We start from the raw sequence: 24,667 nt of genomic DNA, 5'->3' as shown, positions 1-24,667 counted from the left end.
TATATCAGACAAAAAATAGACTTAATTAAGATTTCTTTTAAAGTCCATTTAAAACTATAATCTCCTAAAAGGTTTACTGCATATGAAAAAAAAATGAGATAACAACACACTTCCAGTTTTATCAACTAACTGCTTTTTCTAGAACAAGAGAAATGATCTGTATATCAGATGTAATTGTCTCTTATCTTTGGGACTAAAGCTCCTCATATATGAGAAGCCTACATCTAATACACATCTTTTCTACTTACCATCTTAGATGATGTCAGTTTAAATAAGTATTTCCATTCTTTCCATTTCCATTTCTCCTCTATCATAAAGGCAAACTGTTCTACTCTCTGTATTATTAATGGAGCCTGAAAGGATAAAAGAAAAAAGTCAATTAAATGCATCAATGATTCATGTTTATTATGGTTTAAATGATGCTTGCACATAATTTCCTTTAAATATTTTGTGAAATGAAATTCCTTTACACATTTCACAAATAAAAATTGAACTTAAGATTTTCTTAAACTAAGCATTCAGTGGTTTTGAAATGAGTCTGAAATATCTTCAGAAAAAAGAAGTTTTTTTATTCAGATAGCTCTGAAAACATATCAATGTTTTAATAGTTTCCTCAATGAATTCATGTCCTAGATGCTGATCTATTGCACTTTATATTTGTATAAATATATAACTGGAAAAGACTTAAATTCAAGATTGAATTGTATATAGCAATAGAACAATTTTAAGCAATATCTTGAACTGGAGTTTGTTTCTTTTGTTCATAATTGTATACTTGTAGTTAAACCTTTTTTTGGAACAGATAGATTCATAGACCATGCACAACAAATATGTTTTTAATAAAATACTTTTATTGACAAGTTTGATTTGACACTACTATATCATTCTGTAACTTTATTCATAATAAATTGCAGGACAAGGGCTCAACAGGATCTATAGAAAGTTCACCTCACTGCTGTTCATGGTTTGAACACTAGACAAACAGTACAGTAAATTCAAAAATTATTATGTACATTTATTTTTGGAATTTTTGAAGAATGGACAAAAATGTGAGATTAATTATTGCAATTTCAGAAAAATGTGCACACAGATATATGTATGGGAGCATATACTGTTGTGATAATCAATAGGTGCATGAATCTGCACACATATATATGTATGGGAGCATATACTGTTGTGATAATCAACAGGTAAAATTGAGAAAGGAAATGGTGCATATGTCAAAGCGACAACCACCCGACCATAGAGCAAACAACAGCCGAAGGCAACCAATGGGTCTTCAATGTAGCGAGAATTCCCGCACCCGTAGGTGTCCTTCAGCTGGCCCCTAAAATATGCATAATAGTACAGTGATAATGGACGTCATACTAAAGCGCATGAATCTGCACACAGATATATGTATGGGAGCATATACTGTTGTGATAATCAACACACAGATATATGTATGGGAGCATATACTGTTGTGATAATCAACAGGTGCATGAATCTGCACACATATATATGTATGGGAGCATATACTGTTGTGATAATCAACAGGTGCATGAATCTGCACACAGATATATGTATGGGAGCATATACTGTTGTGATAATCAACAGGTGCATGAATCTGCACACACAGATATATGTATGGGAGCATATACTGTTGTGATAATCAACAGGTGCATGAATCTGCACACAGATATATGTATGGGAGCATATACTGTTGTGATAATCAACAGGTGCATGAATCTGCACACAGATATATGTATGGGAGCATATACTGTTGTGATAATCAATAGGTGCATGAATCTGCACACAGATATATGTATGGGAGCATATACTGTTGGGATAATCAACAGGTGCATGAATCTGCACACAGATATATGTATGGGAGCATATACTGTTGTGATAATCAATAGGTGCATGAATCTGCACACATATATATGTATGGGAGCATATACTGTTGTGATAATCAACAGGTGCATGAATCTGCACACAGATATATGTATGGGAGCATATACTGTTGTGATAATCAACACACAGATATATGTATGGGAGCATATACTGTTGTGATAATCAACAGGTGCATGAATCTGCACACAGATATATGTATGGGAGCATATACTGTTGTGATAATCAACAGGTGCATGAATCTGCACACAGATATATGTATGGGAGCATGTACTGTTGTGATAATCAATAGGTGCATGAATCTGCACACAGATATATGTATGGGAGCATATACTGTTGTGATAATCAACAGGTGCATGAATCTGCACACACAGATATATGTATGGGAGCATATACTGTTGTGATAATCAACAGGTGCATGAATCTGCACACAGATATATGTATGGGAGCATATACTGTTGTGATAATCAACAGGTGCATGAATCTGCACACACAGATATATGTATGGGAGCATATACTGTTGTGATAATCAACAGGTGCATGAATCTGCACACAGATATATGTATGGGAGCATATACTGTTGTGATAATCAACAGGTGCATGAATCTGCACACAGATATATGTATGGGAGCATATACTGTTGTGATAATCAATAGGTGCATGAATCTGCACACAGATATATGTATGGGAGCATATACTGTTGTGATAATCAACAGGTGCATGAATCTGCACACAGATATATGTATGGGAGCATATACTGTTGGGATAATCAACAGGTGCATGAATCTGCACACAGATATATGTATGGGAGCATATACTGTTGTGATAATCAATAGGTGCATGAATCTGCACACATATATATGTATGGGAGCATATACTGTTGTGATAATCAACAGGTGCATGAATCTGCACACAGATATATGTATGGGAGCATATACTGTTGTGATAATCAACACACAGATATATGTATGGGAGCATATACTGTTGTGATAATCAACAGGTGCATGAATCTGCACACAGATATATGTATGGGAGCATATACTGTTGTGATAATCAACAGGTGCATGAATCTGCACACAGATATATGTATGGGAGCATGTACTGTTGTGATAATCAATAGGTGCATGAATCTGCACACAGATATATGTATGGGAGCATATACTGTTGTGATAATCAACAGGTGCATGAATCTGCACACACAGATATATGTATGGGAGCATATACTGTTGTGATAATCAATAGGTGCATGAATCTGCACACATATATATGTATGGGAGCATATACTGTTGTGATAATCAACAGGTAAAATTGAGAAAGGAAATGGTGCATATGTCAAAGCGACAACCACCCGACCATAGAGCAAACAACAGCCGAAGGCAACCAATGGGTCTTCAATGTAGCGAGAATTCCCGCACCCGTAGGTGTCCTTCAGCTGGCCCCTAAAATATGCATAATAGTACAGTGATAATGGACGTCATACTAAAGCGCATGAATCTGCACACAGATATATGTATGGGAGCATATACTGTTGTGATAATCAACACACAGATATATGTATGGGAGCATATACTGTTGTGATAATCAACAGGTGCATGAATCTGCACACAGATATATGTATGGGAGCATATACTGTTGTGATAATCAATAGGTGCATGAATCTGCACACAGATATATGTATGGGAGCATATACTGTTGGGATAATCAACAGGTGCATGAATCTGCACACAGATATATGTATGGGAGCATATACTGTTGTGATAATCAATAGGTGCATGAATCTGCACACATATATATGTATGGGAGCATATACTGTTGTGATAATCAACAGGTGCATGAATCTGCACACAGATATATGTATGGGAGCATATACTGTTGTGATAATCAACACACAGATATATGTATGGGAGCATATACTGTTGTGATAATCAACAGGTGCATGAATCTGCACACAGATATATGTATGGGAGCATGTACTGTTGTGATAATCAATAGGTGCATGAATCTGCACACAGATATATGTATGGGAGCATATACTGTTGTGATAATCAACAGGTGCATGAATCTGCACACACAGATATATGTATGGGAGCATATACTGTTGTGATAATCAACAGGTGCATGAATCTGCACACAGATATATGTATGGGAGCATATACTGTTGTGATAATCAACAGGTGCATGAATCTGCACACACAGATATATGTATGGGAGCATATACTGTTGTGATAATCAACAGGTGCATGAATCTGCACACAGATATATGTATGGGAGCATATACTGTTGTGATAATCAACAGGTGCATGAATCTGCACACAGATATATGTATGGGAGCATATACTGTTGTGATAATCAATAGGTGCATGAATCTGCACACAGATATATGTATGGGAGCATATACTGTTGTGATAATCAACAGGTGCATGAATCTGCACACAGATATATGTATGGGAGCATATACTGTTGGGATAATCAACAGGTGCATGAATCTGCACACAGATATATGTATGGGAGCATATACTGTTGTGATAATCAATAGGTGCATGAATCTGCACACATATATATGTATGGGAGCATATACTGTTGTGATAATCAACAGGTGCATGAATCTGCACACAGATATATGTATGGGAGCATATACTGTTGTGATAATCAACACACAGATATATGTATGGGAGCATATACTGTTGTGATAATCAACAGGTGCATGAATCTGCACACAGATATATGTATGGGAGCATATACTGTTGTGATAATCAACAGGTGCATGAATCTGCACACAGATATATGTATGGGAGCATGTACTGTTGTGATAATCAATAGGTGCATGAATCTGCACACAGATATATGTATGGGAGCATATACTGTTGTGATAATCAACAGGTGCATGAATCTGCACACACAGATATATGTATGGGAGCATATACTGTTGTGATAATCAACAGGTGCATGAATCTGCACACAGATATATGTATGGGAGCATATACTGTTGTGATAATCAACAGGTGCATGAATCTGCACACACAGATATATGTATGGGAGCATATACTGTTGTGATAATCAACAGGTGCATGAATCTGCACACAGATATATGTATGGGAGCATATACTGTTGTGATAATCAACAGGTGCATGAATCTGCACACAGATATATGTATGGGAGCATATACTGTTGTGATAATCAATAGGTGCATGAATCTGCACACAGATATATGTATGGGAGCATATACTGTTGTGATAATCAACAGGTGCATGAATCTGCACACAGATATATGTATGGGAGCATATACTGTTGGGATAATCAACAGGTGCATGAATCTGCACACAGATATATTAGTGGGAGCATATACTGTTGTGATAATCAATAGGTGCATGAATCTGCACACAGATATATGTATGGGAGCATGTACTGTTGTGATAATCAACAGGTGCATGAATCTGCACACACAGATATATGTATGGGAGCATATACTGTTGTGATAATCAACAGGTGCATGAATCTGCACACAGATATATGTATGGGAGCATGTACTGTTGTGATAATCAACAGGTGCATGAATCTGCACACAGATATATGTATGGGAGCATATACTGTTGTGATAATCAACAGGTGCATGAATCTGCACACACAGATATATGTATGGGAGCATATACTGTTGTGATAATCAACAGGTGCATGAATCTGCACACAGATATATGTATGGGAGCATATACTGTTGTGATAATCAACAGGTGCATGAATCTGCACACAGATATATGTATGGGAGCATATACTGTTGTGATAATCAACAGGTGCATGAATCTGCACACAGATATATGTATGGGAGCATATACTGTTGTGATAATCAATAGGTGCATGAATCTGCACACAGATATATGTATGGGAGCATATACTGTTGTGATAATCAATAGGTGCATGAATCTGCACACACAGATATATGTATGGGAGCATATACTGTTGTGATAATCAACAGGTGCATGAATCTGCACACAGATATATGTATGGGAGCATATACTGTTGGGATAATCAACAGGTGCATGAATCTGCACACAGATATATTAGTGGGAGCATATACTGTTGTGATAATCAATAGGTGCATGAATCTGCACACAGATATATGTATGGGAGCATGTACTGTTGTGATAATCAACAGGTGCATGAATCTGCACACACAGATATATGTATGGGAGCATATACTGTTGTGATAATCAACAGGTGCATGAATCTGCACACAGATATATGTATGGGAGCATATACTGTTGTGATAATCAACAGGTACATGAATCTGCACACAGATATATGTATGGGAGCATATACTGTTGTGATAATCAACAGGTGCATGAATCTGCACACAGATATATGTATGGGAGCATATACTGTTGTGATAATCAACAGGTGCATGAATCTGCACACAGATATATGTATGGGAGCATATACTGTTGTGATAATCAATAGGTGCATGAATCTGCACACAGATATATGTATGGGAGCATATACTGTTGTGATAATCAATAGGTGCATGAATCTGCACACACAGATATATGTATGGGAGCATATACTGTTGTGATAATCAACAGGTGCATGAATCTGCACACAGATATATGTATGGGAGCATATACTGTTGGGATAATCAACAGGTGCATGAATCTGCACACAGATATATTAGTGGGAGCATATACTGTTGTGATAATCAATAGGTGCATGAATCTGCACACAGATATATGTATGGGAGCATATACTGTTGTGATAATCAACAGGTGCATGAATCTGCACACAGATATATGTATGGGAGCATATACTGTTGTGATAATCAATAGGTGCATGAATCTGCACACAGATATATGTATGGGAGCATATACTGTTGTGATAATCAATAGGTGCATGAATCTGCACACACAGATATATGTATGGGAGCATATACTGTTGTGATAATCAACAGGTGCATGAATCTGCACACAGATATATGTATGGGAGCATATACTGTTGGGATAATCAACAGGTGCATGAATCTGCACACAGATATATTAGTGGGAGCATATACTGTTGTGATAATCAATAGGTGCATGAATCTGCACACAGATATATGTATGGGAGCATATACTGTTGTGATAATCAACAGGTGCATGAATCTGCACACAGATATATGTATGGGAGCATATACTGTTGTGATAATCAATAGGTGCATGAATCTGCACACAGATATATGTATGGGAGCATATACTGTTGTGATAATCAATAGGTGCATGAATCTGCACACACAGATATATGTATGGGAGCATATACTGTTGTGATAATCAACAGGTGCATGAATCTGCACACAGATATATGTATGGGAGCATATACTGTTGTGATAATCAACACACAGATATATGTATGGGAGCATATACTGTTGTGATAATCAATAGGTGCATGAATCTGCACACAGATATATGTATGGGAGCATATACTGTTGTGATAATCAACAGGTGCATGAATCTGCACACAGATATATGTATGGGAGCATATACTGTTGTGATAATCAATAGGTGCATGAATCTGCACACAGATATATTAGTGGGAGCATATACTGTTGTGATAATCAATAGGTGCATGAATCTGCACACAGATATATGTATGGGAGCATGTACTGTTGTGATAATCAATAGGTGCATGAATCTGCACACAGATATATGTATGGGAGCATATACTGTTGTGATAATCAACAGGTGCATGAATCTGCACACAGATATATGTATGGGAGCATATACTGTTGTGATAATCAACAGGTGCATGAATCTGCACACAGATATATGTATGGGAGCATGTACTGTTGTGATAATCAACAGGTGCATGAATCTGCACACAGATACAGTGCTCTAGCTAGAAATCAAAAGGGGCAGGGTGCCAGTGTAGGGCAGGGCACTTTTTATGATAAGAAAAGGCACTGCTCATTTATTTGTCTACGTTTCTGTGTGTATCACGAGTTAACGAATCTCTTTTTTTTTTTACTGTATATGTTGTTTTTTTTAAATAAAGATGCTTTTCAACTATTGTCTTTATTTCCTTGTTTGTGTAGTTATGAATGATATAGTACATCTTCATCAACATATTATGTTTTTACAGTTTAACTTAACTCTACCCATTATCAAAGAATATGTGTTTATTTTTTTTATCTATATAGGAATTATAGCTTTTAATACATCATATAATCTGAAACTGAGAGCATTACTAATTTACCAATGTTTAGAACATATGGATTGCTAAAAGTATAATTATCAAGTAGAAATTGCAATATATATTTTTTAATATGTTCAAAGACAGTTAATATCTTTAAGGTAACATTATTATGTTATTATATATTCAATTGGTAATTTATTCCTTTTTTTGATACTAGATAATATTTTTAGAGCACAAATTTTTAATAAGCTAAAACAGGGGTAGTAACTCCAAAATCAATTTCCACCACGTTTTGATTAATTAAAAACTGTGCTTGTCGCAAACAAGTTGAGATGGAAGACATTTCTGTAAAGGCATAGTTTTATTTTGATGACTTAAATTCAACTCTAAAGTCATGAAAGTCTTCATTTATATACGCTCTTCCATTGTGACTTGGAGATCGAAAATGCCGACCCAAGCTAAACACACTCGCTGACACATTCATCAAAAGTATGACAAAAAGATACATTGTCCTAATTAAATTACCTAGTTATTAACACCTTTGAAGTCTTTATCATTGTAATTGATTGTAATGACATGATTAACCTGGGGGCAATCACACAGGTGTCATATATGTAATTAACTTGGAGATCAGAAATCGATGAAACAAAATTTTACCAAAACGGCACAAGATAATTTTGGAAAAAGACGTCAGGGCAGAAGGGCGCGAATGAAGGCACACAGGGCGCGGCTGAGGGCACCCAGGGCGCGGCGCCCTTCTATTTTGGGCTAGCGAGACCACTGAGATTTATATGTATGGGAGCATATACTGTTGTGATAATCAACAGGTGCATGAATCTGCACACAGATATATGTATGGGAGCATATACTGTTGGGATAATCAACAGGTGCATGAATCTGCACACAGATATATGTATGGGAGCATATACTGTTGGGATAATCAATAGGTGCATGAGTCTGCACACAGATATATGTGTGGGAGCATATACTGTTGGGATAATCAACAGGTGCATGAATCTGCACACAGATATATGTATGGGAGCATATACTGTTGGGATAATCAACAGGTGCATGAATCTGCACACAGATATATGTATGGGAGCATATACTGTTGTGATAATCAACAGGTGCATGAATCTGCACACAGATATATGTATGGGAGCATATACTGTTGTGATAATCAATAGGTGCATGAGTCTGCACACAGATATATGTGTGGGAGCATATACTGTTGGGATAATCAACAGGTGCATGAATCTGCACACAGATATATGTATGGGAGCATATACTGTTGTGATAATCAACAAGTGCATGAATCACAATGATAAAACCTAGCAATAGTTATCAATTGACAGTCAATTAAGTTTATTAAGACCAAGAATCCTACCTCTCTATCTTTGAGTGTCTGTAAGAATGATGAGATTAAACTTTTCCTCTCATGGACTGACTTTCTATTGAAACGACCTCTGAAAAAGTACACATATAATAATATACACAGATAAAAGGTTTTAATTATAATTGATTTCTATTACTTTTGTTTTTGAGTGATAGGATGTAGATATTCATATGAAAATCAAATCCATGGTAAAGAACGGTTAACCTGCAAGTGATATATTAATAAGTGACAAGATTGGACCATTTGTATGCAAATGAAATATCATACAGTAGTATTTGCAGATGATTTATAAAAAGAGGCCAGATACAAGTAACAGAATGGAGGAAAATATATGTTTGATACCAAACAGTTGAAGGTCCAGCCATTTACAGAGATAATGTTTGATAAGATCCAATCATTACTAAATTCATGTGGAATAAAAATTGTACCTGAAAACATTCGACAATTTGGACAGCTATCAATTTTAGAATTTAAGCTTATTACAAAATTTCATTGACAATTTTACTTTCAATTGTTGTGAATTGTCATAAATATTTCAAGGGATCAGAGCGTCACTGATGAGTCTTAAGTAGACAATACGCATGTCTGCCTTATTAAATTATAATCCTGGAACCTTTAATAACTATTTACATCACTGGGTCGATGCCATTGCTGGTGGACGTTTCGTCCCTGAGGGTATCACCAGTTCAGTAGTCAGCACTTTGGTGTTGACATGAATATCAATTATATGGTCATTTTTATAAATTTCCTGTTCACAAAACTATGATTTTTTTTAAAAACTAAGGATTTTCTCATCCCAGGAATAGATTACCTTAGCTGTATTTGGCACAACTTTTATTTTTTTAATTTTGGATCTCAATGCTCTTCAACTTTGTACTTGTTTGGTTTTTTAACTATTTTGATTTGAGCGTCACTGATGAGTCTTATGTAGACAAAACGCCCATCTGGCGTATCAAATTATAATTCTGGTACCTTTGATAACTATTTACACCACTGGGTAGATGCCATTGCTGGTGGAAGTTTCGTCCCCAAGAGTATCACCAGCTAAGTAGTCAGCACTTCAGTGTTGACATGAATATCAATTATATGGTCATTTTTATAAATTTCCTGTTTACAAAACTATGAATTTTTCGAAAAACTAAGGATTTTCTTATCCCAGGAATAGATTACCTTAGCTGTATTTTGCACAACTTTTTTGGAATTTTGTGTCCTCAATGCTCTTCAACTATGTACTTGTTTGGCTTTTTAACTATTTTGATCCAAGTGTCACTGATGAGTCTTATGTAGACAAGATGCATGTCGAGCGTATTAAATTATAATCCTGTTACCTTTGATAACTATACTACTTTTATGTAAGTTTATAAATAAAACATAAGTAGAACAGCTAACTTTATTACTTACGCCTTATCAAGAAAGAATTCAAACTTCCCAGAAGCTGTGTCGTGTATATATTTCAATTTTTTTAATTCTCGTATATGTAAAGCCTAAAATTAAAGAAACATATTTAATAACAATTAAACATAAATCGTTTTTTTCACAAACAAAGACAAAATCTTACACAAATTCATTCCATTCTGTCTTCTCTGTTATTCTCTCAATTTTACTGTCTTCATATATACTTGTCATCTTCCATATTGGCACTGGTATCACCCCTCAACCCATATGAAACCCTCTGGCTTGATATGGGAGTCTAGGGCTGATACCAGGGCCAATATGGAAAGTGCCATGAAATTATCTATAAGTATACTAAATGGCTATTCCAATACAGATTCATTTGGTGTCTCAGGTTGTTAAGAGTTTAATATTGAAAAAGCTTTTCAAAATGTTCTATATATAAATTCATTTTGCACTATGAGGTTTTTCCATTAGTACAGTCATTAACAAATTTATTGTCATGTAACAATCCTCAATAACATATAGATAGATAACAAACCTACATGTCATGTTACAATCCTCAATAGCATATAGTTAGATAACAAACCTACATGTCATGTTACAATCCTCAATAACATATAGTTAGATAACAAACCTACATGTTTTAATGTTTTTCCTAAGACATCTTTTACATCTTTTTTATGTTTCTCTGTCTTTTCTGCTTTTTCTTTGTCTGAGATGTTTTTAGATATTGCAGTGTCTAAAGCTGATTTAAAATCTTCAACAAACTTGGTTAACATTGACAAGGAAACCTCTAGCTGTAAAATATGTACACAATTTATCACATAAAGCCCATACTTCTATTTTTAGAACAAATTCTAATATGACAATCTTCTTTCACTTTGTTATTCCAATTGATTTTTTTTTATCATCTACTGATTTTTTCAGAATGTTTTTGCTTCATCAAATCAAAGTTGTTGACACTCAAGGGTGTATTTATAGTTCCCCTCAGGAGTTCATAATTTTTCTGTTAGAATTAAACTTATTCTTTCATACCATTAATCATTTAAACATTAGTAGGCACTATAATTGTTTACATTCAACGCCTCACTAATGCTTGGTGTAAAAATATTGACAAAAATGATACCTACCACTGTTTTGTCTTTTTCATTTTTAGCCATGGCGTTGTGAGTTTATTTTCGATTTATGAGTTTGACTGTCCCTTTGGTATCTTTCGTCCCTCTTTTATATCGAGCATAGGGTATGGCATGAAAGAATTGTTTATTATTCAAATTTACTTATGTGTTGATATAACGAAAGTCCAACCCTGTTTAAAAAAGTAAGTATTTTTTATGCAGATTTTTAATTGTATGCAACATTTGAAAATTTTGAAATTCTGAGAACTTACCTCCGGTAAAAAATATGTGGCTATTTCGTCATCTTGTTCTGGTTCCTTGTAAGACAACTGTGTCTTAAAGGCATCAAAAAATTCATGGAGTTGCTTTATGAATATATGGAATCTAGATAGAAACAAATCAAATAGAAAACCATATCAATAGTTGAGTATACAATCATCTGACTTGTTTAGAATAAGCAGGGTCTCTTATAAATAACTAGCATAATGGATTGTTGCACATCATTGTTAAGTGAAATTCAATAAGCTTTGTCACCTACAAATTATAATTGTATGCTATATATTACACTTGTTTACTGATTTTTAAAATATTTTTAAACATTTATGATTGGTTTTTATTTCGAAGAAATCAAATTGTCTGAATATAAAAATTAAGAAGATGTGGTATATTTATTCATATTGTCATTTTTGTCATAAATCACAACAGCTACAACTGCACACGTAAATCGTGACAATGTTATACATGCATAAGAAATAAGCAAATGCTTGTCATAACTCTTAATTTCATGGTTGTAGCAGGTTGTAGCATAAAAATGTATTATAAAAATTGAATTCTTCTTTTTATAATTTTATAGGGTTGTAAAAGTATCCAGCATCTGCACTTCTTATCAAATGTGTTTCAGTCAACACTTTTACACCTTAATAATATTCTAAAATGCATTCTATTTTCAAAAAATATATCAACGCAAATACATATATACATTCATGCATGCATAGATGGCTTATAAGCTTGGCTTTTTCTTACCTGGTTTTAGTGTATTTAATAATATCATGTCTTTCTTCTCTGGGTAGCTCACCACTCCTTCTAGCAAACAAATCACACAAAATCATGTACTTTGAAAAAGCTAAAATAATAAACAAAAAATATTGATTTTTTCTCCATACTTAAATTACTTAATTTATTATATACCTAGTAAAACAGAGTCAATTTTATAGGTAATATATCCAATTGCAATAGGCCTTTATCAGCAATCTGTGATGATATGATGATGTTGATAGCAGTCATGGTTGCATACATGTATATCAAACCCAATCAAAAACATAACTTTAAGTACTGTGGATTCATTATTTTTCATTGAACACCAATTTCTGTGGCTTTCATGGGTAAAGGTGAACACAAACTTAAATGTTCAACGAATTACAAATTTTCCATAGGCTTGTATGCAGACTTTGGCAGAACCAGGAAATTAAATGTCCACGAAAGTGTAAGTCTTATTCAAACCATGAAAATTGGTACCCACGAAAAATAAATCAATCCACAGTATATGATACAGCAGAATGCATCAAGTGTGTAAGTAAAGGTAGAATCTTTGGTTAGCTTGCTTGTTAGATAAACTGTGGAGTTATCATTAGGTTAGGTATACTACCCTCCTTTTGGAGTAGTATAGTCCTACAGACAGATAGAATTGGTTAGAGGACGGTAGTTTACCTAACCTAATAATTACTTCACAGGTCAGCTAGCAAGCAAGCTATCCAAAAATATTACCTTTACCTACACACTCAATGCATTCTGCTGTAACAGCTTTATGACCATGTCGCTTGAACTGTCATGGATAGTTGTCTCATTGGCAATCATACTACGAGAATGTTAATTCTCGCTACATTGAAAACCCATTGTTGGCCTTCAGCTGTTGTCGGGTTGTTGTCGCTTTGACACATTCCCCATTTCCTTTCTCAATTTTACATCTTTACATTTTTGTAAATGTAAAGTTTTTCATTTTTTTTTTTCTCAAAAATACATATTCTTTTTGTTCAACTGGATTTCCAATGGTACCAAAATCACAAAGTCTAGTAAATTTAATGCTCCATTTTTCAAATGGTGTTAAACAAGATTGATTTTTTACAAATAGCATATAAACAAATGGAAAACTTTTATTCTGAAATGCGTAAGCCTTTACAGTCCCATGTCACTTTCTGTGATAAGAAATTAAACTGTTTTGTGTCTTTGCCTTGTTGTAAAATTGGCATATACCTCACAATCTGTTATCTATGGACTCACCTATAGCCCCTTCTCTCAAGGCTTGTTGTAAAATTGGCATATACCTCACAATCTGTTATCTATGGACTCACCTATAGCCCCTTCTCTCAAGGCTTGTTGTAAAATTTGCATATACCTCACAATCTGTTATCTATGGACTCACCTATAGCCCCTTCTCTCAAGGCTTGTTGTAAAATTGGCATATACCTCACAATCTGTTATCTATGGACTCACCTATAGCTCCTTCTCTCAAGGCTTGTTTCATTACATAGCATAACTTAGCAGGGTTATGGGACAGGACATCGTCAGGTACCATTGTGTTTCCTCGTTGTCGACATTTAAATAAATCTACGATTCTGTCAGCACATGCATGCATGTCAGCTATCAAACTGACTATTTCTATAAATAGAACAAATAAGAATATTTAAAGATTAATATATTGGAACAATACTCACTGGGTATAATATGATGATGGAAGTTTTTAACGACCTTGACTTATATAGCCCTGGCCCAGTCAGTGGGTATAAAATGGATGTACATGCTTTAAATAGAATAGAATTTTCATTTTTTTTTTATAGTATTAGATAGAATAACACTTAACATCATTTAAAGAGTCCTGATATATAGAAAATTGCATACCTATCAAAAAACATCATTTAGGGTTCATGATTAGTAATAAAGTTCTCATAATCTGCAAACATTTCTGAATTGATTCTGATCACAATTACAAATGCTTAGAACATTACGAAGTTTAAATAAGACTTGTAAAATTTTATTTATTTTGTTTTAACCATAATATATCTTTTAACACAAGAAAAAAACCTCTTTAAAATTAACTAGTTATTAGAAATTATCTCTACATTTTATCTTTTTCAATGGTTTTATCAAATAACAATTATGAACCACTTAAAGTTCTGTCCATTTGAACTGCTTTTGGATGTTTGGGTCTACTTTTGTATTGTCCATGATATATCTTTTCCTCAATTTCATGTCATCTACATTTGGCAGATTTTTTCAACAATTAACTTACGTTGTTTAAGAGCAGTATTCTTCAAGAAACTTTGACAGATCTGTGTAAAATTTTCTAGTCCCGGTAATTTGCCAACTACTTTGATACAATCTCTAGCAGTTTCTTCTGATAATCCTTTAGGAAGACATTCTGTATACAGATAATGTAAAACTGTCTCTAAAATATCTTCCTTCAACCCACTAAGAGGTGGAGGTGTACTGGTCCATGCTAAGCCAGGAGCAGTCATACTCAATATTACTGAGTGAACTTTGAACTGTAAGTAAGGGAATAAAATTGGTAGATTTATAAGTTAAAAAGTAAAGATGCAAGAAAGGGTAGACTTTTGAAACATTGATGTGTTGTTCAGTGTATGAAGCATGTAAATGTGCAAACAAAATATATAATAAATAAGACCTGGTCATGGATGAAATGCTATAATATCCCACAGACAACATTTACAATAACAAATGGTACAAAGTTTTTAGAGATCCATACACTTATACACAAATTGTAAGTTACTGTCCTGAAACAGTTAAAATAATAACTCCCAATATCTAATCCCAACTTTCCTTATGTGGTAAAACATAGAGAAACTCCATTTATAGCAAAATTTTGCAGTTCAATAATAATTAAGTTTGTTTTTAAAAAACTTCTTGATAATAATATCTAAAATATCATACCTCATTTTTTCTTGGAAATATCTAAAGAAAACTGGCAATATGAAAAAATTTATAAAAAAAAATCATACTTTTGCAGATTTCAAGAGAATTGCTTTTGGCACATTCTAACTTACAAATTATAAGCCTGATATTTTGCACATTGAAATTTGTAATAACTGTTTGTAAAAATGTCTTGCGATATATACACTTACTATTTTCCCAGTATCAGCTTTTATTGCTACATCATGGAAGTAGCCTTGGTCTAATGCTTCAGTATATGTATACTGTTCTAGTACTTCTGGGTCTTCTTCACTTATCTAAATAGAGATTATCTCATTGGTTAATGTGGAAAAACAGGATTTTAATAAACTACAGATATTTTTGGCAATGTAAGTGTACAGCATGTTCAAAGAGGCGGTTTTTTTTTCATTCAAATGTTTTACTGTACAACAAAGGGTTTATTACACAAAAAAATGGGAAGTTTTGCCTCGGTTAATAAGTATATAGCACTGTTCTCACAATGACCAAAATTGTTCACTGTTACCTGTATTTGTACATATTAAACTACTTAAGCTTGAAGCACACACTTCATTCAGTTCATTATACACATATATATATTCATGTCGTGCTTATTATGGTGACTCTACTCTAGACTATTGAACCAGATTAGGTTTCAACTCAAGACAGTTAAATTTTTTCTCATACGATCAAGAAATGTGAAAATAGCACAATAATTAGAGAAATATCGATTCCAACACTGCAATAACAGTGTTACGATATTTCTCTACTTGAGAGAATTAAATTTTACTATTCAAAGCGTGAGGCTTGCGGAGCTTTGTGAATAAGTAAAATTTCACTGTTGAGAGTAGAGAAATATCATAATACATGAGTTATAGCAGTGAAATATGTTTCTCTGATGATTTTTATCCTTCCTATTCAGATATTTGACTAGTGAGGAGAAATATTTTTCTCACATCAAACAAGAAATGTGAAATAGTACAAAAATTAGAGAAATCAATCTTAATGATCACCACAGTTTCAATCAGACATATAATTTCTTATTGTATGAAATTTGATATAATATAGGGTTATTGCATGAATATTGGGGAATATTGTCCCGAGTTGAATTTTATATTGCACGAGCTTGCGAGTGCACTATATGTTCTAAGAGGGACAATATTTCCCAATATTCATGCAATAACCCTTTTATTGTATAGCAATATAATATTTGAAAGTAAAAATTGGTTTAAACTAAGATTTTGTCGTTGATGACGTCATGAATTTTGAAGATTTATTGCACTAGTGCAATATTGGAATTTATTGCACGCTACCTTTTGGTTACTCTCTGTGGGAAATATTATATTGCTATACAATAATAAAGTTTATTGCTATTTTGTGCCTTTTTCCTCTGATCTTTTTTTGTGATTATTTTTCATATTATGCTACTCGCTTGAGATGGAAGATTATCGCTAGAAACTGAGGAGGCATGTGGCGTTGCTAATGAAATTGTCATGAAATTGACAACGTCGTCATAGGGTAAAATATCGATAAACAGATTACCATTGGTCATCTCAACTCGATTGCATTTCTCGCTTTTGCCGTACAGGCTCAAGCGAGAAAATCAATCTTGTTGAGATGATCAAAGATAACTATAAATACTAATTTTAAAATGAGACCTTTGCAATACACAATGTTATATAAGGTTGACATTTATATTTATAATCTATTGTATATCTTTTTAAATTTAGGGATCTTTTTCAGTCATGTTGTATCAAAGGGCAAAATGAGTTATCATGAATATCTACCTTCTGACATTGTAGCATACAACATCTTTCACATGTCAATAACATCAAATCATCTGATATCTCAGCCTGAAATATAACAAGTTTTCAATAAATATAAAATTAACTGTTAGTTGTACTGATTTTCCACAAACAAAAATTGCTTGACACCTTATATATGATATAATGACACTAGACCACCTAGGAAATTTGCAGTTATCAGTTATGAACATCGAAAATCTCTTGATTGATTGTTTGATGGAGAACCCCCTTTTTCACTTTTATTTAGTCACATAATAAGCAATATGCATGCATGTTGTGACTTGTTGTCATTTAGATTACTCATATGCCCAATGTAAGCCTTCAGCAATAGAAATGACTGAAAAGATTTAGGCAGATTACAGTGTATAGTAAAAAATGTTTTGAATTATCATGCCAGTAGCAGGTAGGATTCCATGACCTGGTTGTTCATCATTTGATTCAATCATCTAACAAATGGTTAATATGCGGATTAAACAAGAGATGAGCATGAAGGGGTTTTTCAGTTATGGGACTTGCTTCCTTAAGGAACAAAAATTTGAATCTGTCTCATTAAAATGAACCTGTCACTGAGAAATTTCACATACAGTCATACAAAAAGTCATTAATAAACATTTGTTTTGTTTAGATCAAACTTCAATAGACTTCTTATCCATCCCCTTCCAATTAGTTTAAGTTAGACTTAATATGGTATTCTAATATGAATAAACCCATGCTCTAAATCCAATAATTTTTTTTGCACATGCGTAAATTGACAACTGCAGAATAATGAATTTGATCAAATTGGCATGCATTTAATATATTTCATTAACTTAAAACACTTCCAAACTCTTAAATGGTGCACATGTTGTTATTAATTCATTTATTATGACTGTAATGTGTTGCATATCGAAATTGACATATTTGACCTAGATCCGACAACCGTACATGCTGGCTGTTCATAAACTCCTCCCTCTGAAAAATCACAGTGCCAGCTGTTTGCTTCTTTACAAACTAAAAAGGGAGGTTCATGGAAGAGCCTACACAATCGCTTTACCTTTATACACATCAGACATAGAAATTACCTTAATTGTCCTAGTCAGAATCGAAATAATTGATGCAAGCTATACTTTATTGTAGTTTTAACATGGGTAGGCATTATATTCGTGTTATATTAGCCCTCACTATTGCTCGGAAAAAAATAATCACAAATATTACGCCTACCCATGTTAAAACTACAATGAAGTATAGCTTGCATCAACTATTTCTCAATTAAATGTGCTGTTAGTTTCCTTGTTTGAATTGTTGTACATTTGTCATTTAAGGTCCTTTTATAGCTGACTATGTGGAATGGGCTTCGCTCATTGTTGAAGGTCATATGGTGACCCATAGTTGTTAATTTCTGTGTCATTTGGTCTCTTGTATACATTTGTCTCATTGGCAATCATACCACATCTTCTTTTTAATATGGAAGATTGATATTGTGTTCCATATAAAAACTAGAGGCTCTAAAGAGCCTGTGTCGCTCACCTTGGTGAATATTAAAGGAAGCAGATGGATTCATGACAACATTGTGTTTTGGTGATGGTGATGTGTTTGTACAACTTACTTTACTGAACATTCTTGCTGCTTAAAATTATCTCTATCTATAATGAACTTGGCCCATTAGTTTCAGTGGAAAATGTTAGTAAAAATTTACAAATTTTATGAAAATTGTTAAAAATTGACTATAAAGAACAATAACTCCTAAGGGGGTAAATTGACCATTTCGGTCATGTTGACTTATTTGTAAATCTTACTTTGCTGAACATTATTGTTGTTTACAGTTTATCTCTATCAATAATAATATTCAAGATAATGACCAAAACAGCAAAATTTCCTTAAAACTAACAATTCAGGGTCAGCAACCCAACAACGGGTTGTCCGATTCATCTAAAAATTTCAGAGCAGATAAATGTTGACCTGATAAACAATTCACCCCCATGTCAGATTTGCTCTTAATGCTTTGGGTTTTGAGTTATAAGCCAAAAACTGCATTTTACCCCATGTTCTATTTTTAGCCATGGCGGCCATCTTGGTTGGATGGCCGAGTCACCAGACACATTTTTTAAACTAAATACCCAAAAGATGATTGTGGCCAAGTTTGGATTAATTTGGCCAAGTAGTTTCAGAGGAGAAGATTTTTGTAAAAGATTACTAAGATTTATGAAAAATGGTAAAAAATTGACTATAAAGGGCAATAACTCCTAAAGGGGTCAACTGACCATTTCAGTCATGTTGCCTTATTTGTAAATCTTACTTTGCTGAACATTATTGCTGTTTATAGTTTATCTCTATCTATAATAATATTCAAGATAATAACCAAAAAGAGCAAAATTTCCTTAAAAATACTAATTCAGGGCCAGCAACCCAACAACGGGTTGTCCGATTCATCTGAAAATTTCAGGGCAGATAGATCTTGAACTGATAAACAATTTTATACCATGTCAGATTTGCTCTAAATGCTTTGGGTTTTGAGTTATAAGCCAAAAACTGCATTTTACCCCATGTTCTATTTTTAGCCATGGTGGCCATCTTGGTTGGATGACCAGGTCACCGGACACATTTTTCAAACTACTAACCCAACAGAGGATTGTGGCCAAGTTTGGATTAATTTGGCTCAGTAGTTTCAGAGGAGAAGATTTTTGTAAAATATTACTAAGATTTACGAAAAATGGTTAAAAATTGACTATAAAGGGCAATAACTCCTAAAGGGGTCAACTGACCATTTCAGTCATGTTGACTTATTTGTAATTCTTACTTTGTTGAACATTATTGCTGTTTACTGTTTATCTCTATCTATAATAATATTCAAGATAACCAAAAACAGCAAAATTTCCTTAAAATTACTAATTCAGGGGCAGCAACCCAACAATGGGTTATCCGATTCATCTGAAAATTTTAGAGCAGATAGATCTTCACCTGTTTAACAATTCTACCCCATGTCAGATTTGCTCTAAATGCTTTGGTTTTTGAGTTATAAGCCCAAAACTGCATTTTACCCCTATGTTCTATTTTTAGCCATGGCGGCCATCTTGGATGGTTGGCCAGGTCACCGGACACATTTTTTAAACTAGTTACCCCAATGATGATTTTGGCCAAGTTTGGTTTAATTTGGCCCAGTAGTTTCAGAGGAGAAGATTTTTGTAAAAGTTAACGACGACGACGGACGCCAAGTGATGAGAAAAGCTCACTTGGCCTTTTAGGCCAGGTGAGCTAAAAATTAAACTTTAAACAATAAACACTTACTTTAAATTCAATGACATGTTCTCTAAAAGTTCCAAAAAACTTAAGTAACACAGATCCATGTCTTCCAGCTGTGAACTAAAATAAATAACAGAAAGTTAATATATATTGAACCCATGCATTATATGCTACTTACCATATAAAGACTTATAAAGTACCAGATATTTGTGTATGCAATTTCAAGTTGACTAGTGTTCTCCTTGGAATTTTTTTTATATCATCCTGGTTAACTGGAAATTATGAACTACCACCTGGTTCCTAGAAACTATACCCTCACATTCATAATGCTATCTATAAGAAATTGATTTTAGAGAGCATCACATTCTAGCAATATAGCATCTCATTACCATGATGCTAAATTTAAAAGCCCCTGGGGAGCACTGTCAACAACAAAATAGTCTCTTTCTATATTCAATCAAACTATTTTTCTGCTCTCTAATGATGTGATATCTTATATACTGTATTATTTTTAAAATAATTTAATTTTCAAACATGTTTTACCAGGTCTATTCTCTAATCTATGTTGTTTTATGCATTATGAAAATATACTGTGCTTATTTACTTAATTACAGGTTAATGGCTTCATGCAAATGCACTGTGCAATATAATAACTTGCTTTTCTAGTTTAAAAAAATAGAAGTACACTTTACCTCGTATGAATCAGAACTAAAAAATGGTGCAGAATCTGTTTCATCTACAAGTTTCCATGACACATCTCCACTGTCATCCAAGTGGAATTCTGATCTATTAAATAAAACAATTACTAGTAAGAAGTTAGATTTATGATAACAGATAGTGATGTTAACATTTTAGTGACAAATTAATTTGATTATAGATGAAAATGCTGATTTATTTGAGTCAGAATTTCATGAAAATGTTCAGAAATGTCATAAACTTAAAAATAATGTGATCCATGATAAACACAGAAAGTTTTGTACTGCAACAAACCCTACATGAAGCTGTAAATAGAAGGGTAAGGACAAGAATTATGAGTAAAAAAACACCATGTTTAGTGCCTATATATGATTTTGATGGTAAAATACCAATTTTGAAAAATAAAGTGGAAATATGAGTAAAGGTGTAAAGCTCTGTATAAAGGAGATATGCCAAAGCTAATAAAACTGCTTCTCTTATGGATGTGGCCTGTTATCTATTTCTTGCATGAAGATAATTTCTGGTATGACATTGCATGGTCTTTGGTAGATAGTTGTTTTGTTGACAATTAAATACAGCACATCTTTTTATTTGTATTTTGTTTATTGATTGCATTATTTATAAAACAGTCCGTTGTTTTTCTTGTTTGAATTCTTTTACATGGTAGTTTTGATACCCTTTGGTTGTTATAGCATACTATCTGCAGGGTTAGCAATATGTTAATTACATTTAGACTTGGATAGAGACCTGCCTCATGGGCGATCATATTATGATACTACCTCTGGTCGTAAGATTACTGTCTTGTTGACAAGTATCCGTCTCTTTTATAGACATGACAAACCATATATTAAAAAATTCAATTAGAAAGTTAATAGTATCTTGTACTACATGCAAATAAATGACATGGGAGTTTCTAAATCAAATTTGGACGAATTAAATACTTTGACACTTGGTGTATTTTGCCATTTTTGTTCTCTTTTATGGTATACACCTTCCCCTTACTAACTTCAGTTTCTATGTTTAAGAAAAGTAGTTTTCCAGTATCCTCAATAAAATTAAGTAACTCCTCTGCAAATAAACAAACCTACCAACCAACAAAAAATGATCAGGATTGGGATTGTTTGTTTCTTGTCTAGATCTAGTAAAAAAATTTTATCTGCACAAACATTTTCGTTTACAGGCATGTTTACAGGCACGTTTACAGGCATGTTCATTTTTGTTTGTACAAACAGCTTTTAGCGTCATAATGCTAATTAACGGTGCAAGCATCCATAATTTCACAAACAAACAGACTTTAGCGTATCATGGAATGAGACTTTAGCGTGTTCCATTAAATAGCATATAAAAACATCGCATTTTAATATATATACAGTATAGGCGATTGACTTTAGCGTGACCATCATGATTTTGCGTCCCCCTCACACTTTAGAGTCCTACACATATAATTACAAAATACCATTACCTTTATACCTTACCATTAGTAACTGACCTAATCACTTAACTTTAACATGTAAGCTATCAATTGCAACAATGCAAAAAATGTGAATAGACCAGGACTATGGGAACAGGCTAATTATTCTCAATGGAAATGAGTATGTGTCAATGCTCTTACAACTGCATACCAAATATTCTTGGAGTGCCATAAGTGGTTCAGTATTTCAGTACCTTGTATCTGGAAAGTCAGTATTTCTGTCTTCAATACAAGCATGACAAGAAGTAGTTTATTCAGAACATAAGTAAATCTGACAAGCAGGTGTGTCAAACCTTACTATCTGACTAAACTTTAAAAAAAGGGGATGGTCATGATGGTTCACCTTCTAGAACATATTTATATTTTTACTTTTTAAATAGAAAACTAGAAATATGTAAAAAAAAAAGGAGATAAAATACTTATCACGATTCAACTCTGAAAACATAAGGGGTCTGGTCATCGAGTATTCTTCATAAATTTCATATCACTTTTTATCACACTAAATATGTTAACCCAACATTTATAACTACATGTATGACCCAGATATATCAATAATGTTATAATGAACTGTTATTGACAAGGTTGTCCTGAACTCATCTATTCATCTTCCAGTTTGTTGGTGAAACAATGAAAAAAACCTTTGTTTCTATCATGTAGAATTTACAAATACTTTCCAATGAATATCTTATCAGATTTTTTATCATATTTACATTGTAAAATATCAGTTGCACAAAATCTATCAACCTTTTTGAACTTGATTGCTGCAATATCAATATGCAGACAAACTGATAGTCAGTGCTTTTAAGTCAATGATGTCACGTTTCAACCCATCATGTCCATGTGCATACATCCACACCAATTTATCAGAAAGCAGGACAAATCGCCCCACTGGCATATCGCCCCACTTTTTCATCAATTTGCCCAACTCGTGAAAAGGGATAATTCACATTAATTTTGCTCCTGCTAACCCGCCCCATTTATGATCTAGATGAATATGTAATTCAGGTCTGTAAACTCGCCCCACTTCATTAAAAACTTATCTACACAGTATACCAAAAACAAAAAAAAAGTTGATTAAATAATTATCATTAACATGATTAATATTAAATGATGATTTATTTCCACAAATAGAAAAGACATGTATACAAAAACATGTCTATCTAAGCTTAAGGTTTTCTTATGTAAATTAGGTATTTATTTTATTTATAAGTGGTGCGAGTTGGCATTACTAAATTCATCATGTTATATCTATTTGCAATGAGTGGGGCAGATCTTTATTCACCGGATTTCAATCCTTTTCATAATTGGGGCGTTGTCCCACCTATTTTGTAATGGAATTTTACCCTTTTTCATAAGTGGGGCAGGTTGGTAGACAAGAGTGGGGCAATTGTTTTAAGAAAGTTGGGCGAGTTGGTGAAAAAGTGGGGCGATTAGGTGTGGGGTGATTTGCCAGTGGGTCAATTTGTCATTGATTCAATTTATCAATGAAGTTAAAAGCACTATAAAATCAGTTTATTACCACAAAATGTACTACATTTGAGACCTACCCCAATTTGCTTACTGGAAATTTCACTCCCCATGTTTA

General features: G+C 33.6%; 1 protein-coding gene across 1 annotated transcript in view; it reads right to left on the bottom strand.

The window, feature by feature from the left end:
* The window catches only part of LOC139489523 (uncharacterized), a 38,284-nt gene that overhangs the window by 12,600 nt on the left and 1,017 nt on the right, over positions 1-24,667 (bottom strand). Inside the window, exons 3-14 of the mRNA XM_071276017.1 lie at positions 21,608-21,701; positions 20,961-21,035; positions 17,679-17,744; positions 16,086-16,190; positions 15,236-15,488; positions 14,440-14,604; positions 12,973-13,072; positions 12,222-12,333; positions 11,473-11,631; positions 10,841-10,923; positions 9,431-9,509; positions 249-353 (exon numbers count right to left, since the gene is read on the bottom strand). Of these exons, the coding sequence (XP_071132118.1) occupies positions 249-353; positions 9,431-9,509; positions 10,841-10,923; positions 11,473-11,631; positions 12,222-12,333; positions 12,973-13,072; positions 14,440-14,604; positions 15,236-15,488; positions 16,086-16,190; positions 17,679-17,744; positions 20,961-21,035; positions 21,608-21,701 (1,396 nt within the window). The remainder of the gene's footprint in view (positions 1-248; positions 354-9,430; positions 9,510-10,840; positions 10,924-11,472; positions 11,632-12,221; positions 12,334-12,972; positions 13,073-14,439; positions 14,605-15,235; positions 15,489-16,085; positions 16,191-17,678; positions 17,745-20,960; positions 21,036-21,607; positions 21,702-24,667) is intronic.

Source organism: Mytilus edulis, chromosome 9, assembly GCF_963676685.1.
Source record: "Mytilus edulis chromosome 9, xbMytEdul2.2, whole genome shotgun sequence".
Classification (NCBI taxonomy): Eukaryota; Metazoa; Mollusca; class Bivalvia; order Mytilida; family Mytilidae; genus Mytilus; species Mytilus edulis.
The sequence above is the reverse complement of the archived record's forward strand: the minus strand, read 5'-3'. Positions and strand labels throughout refer to the sequence as shown.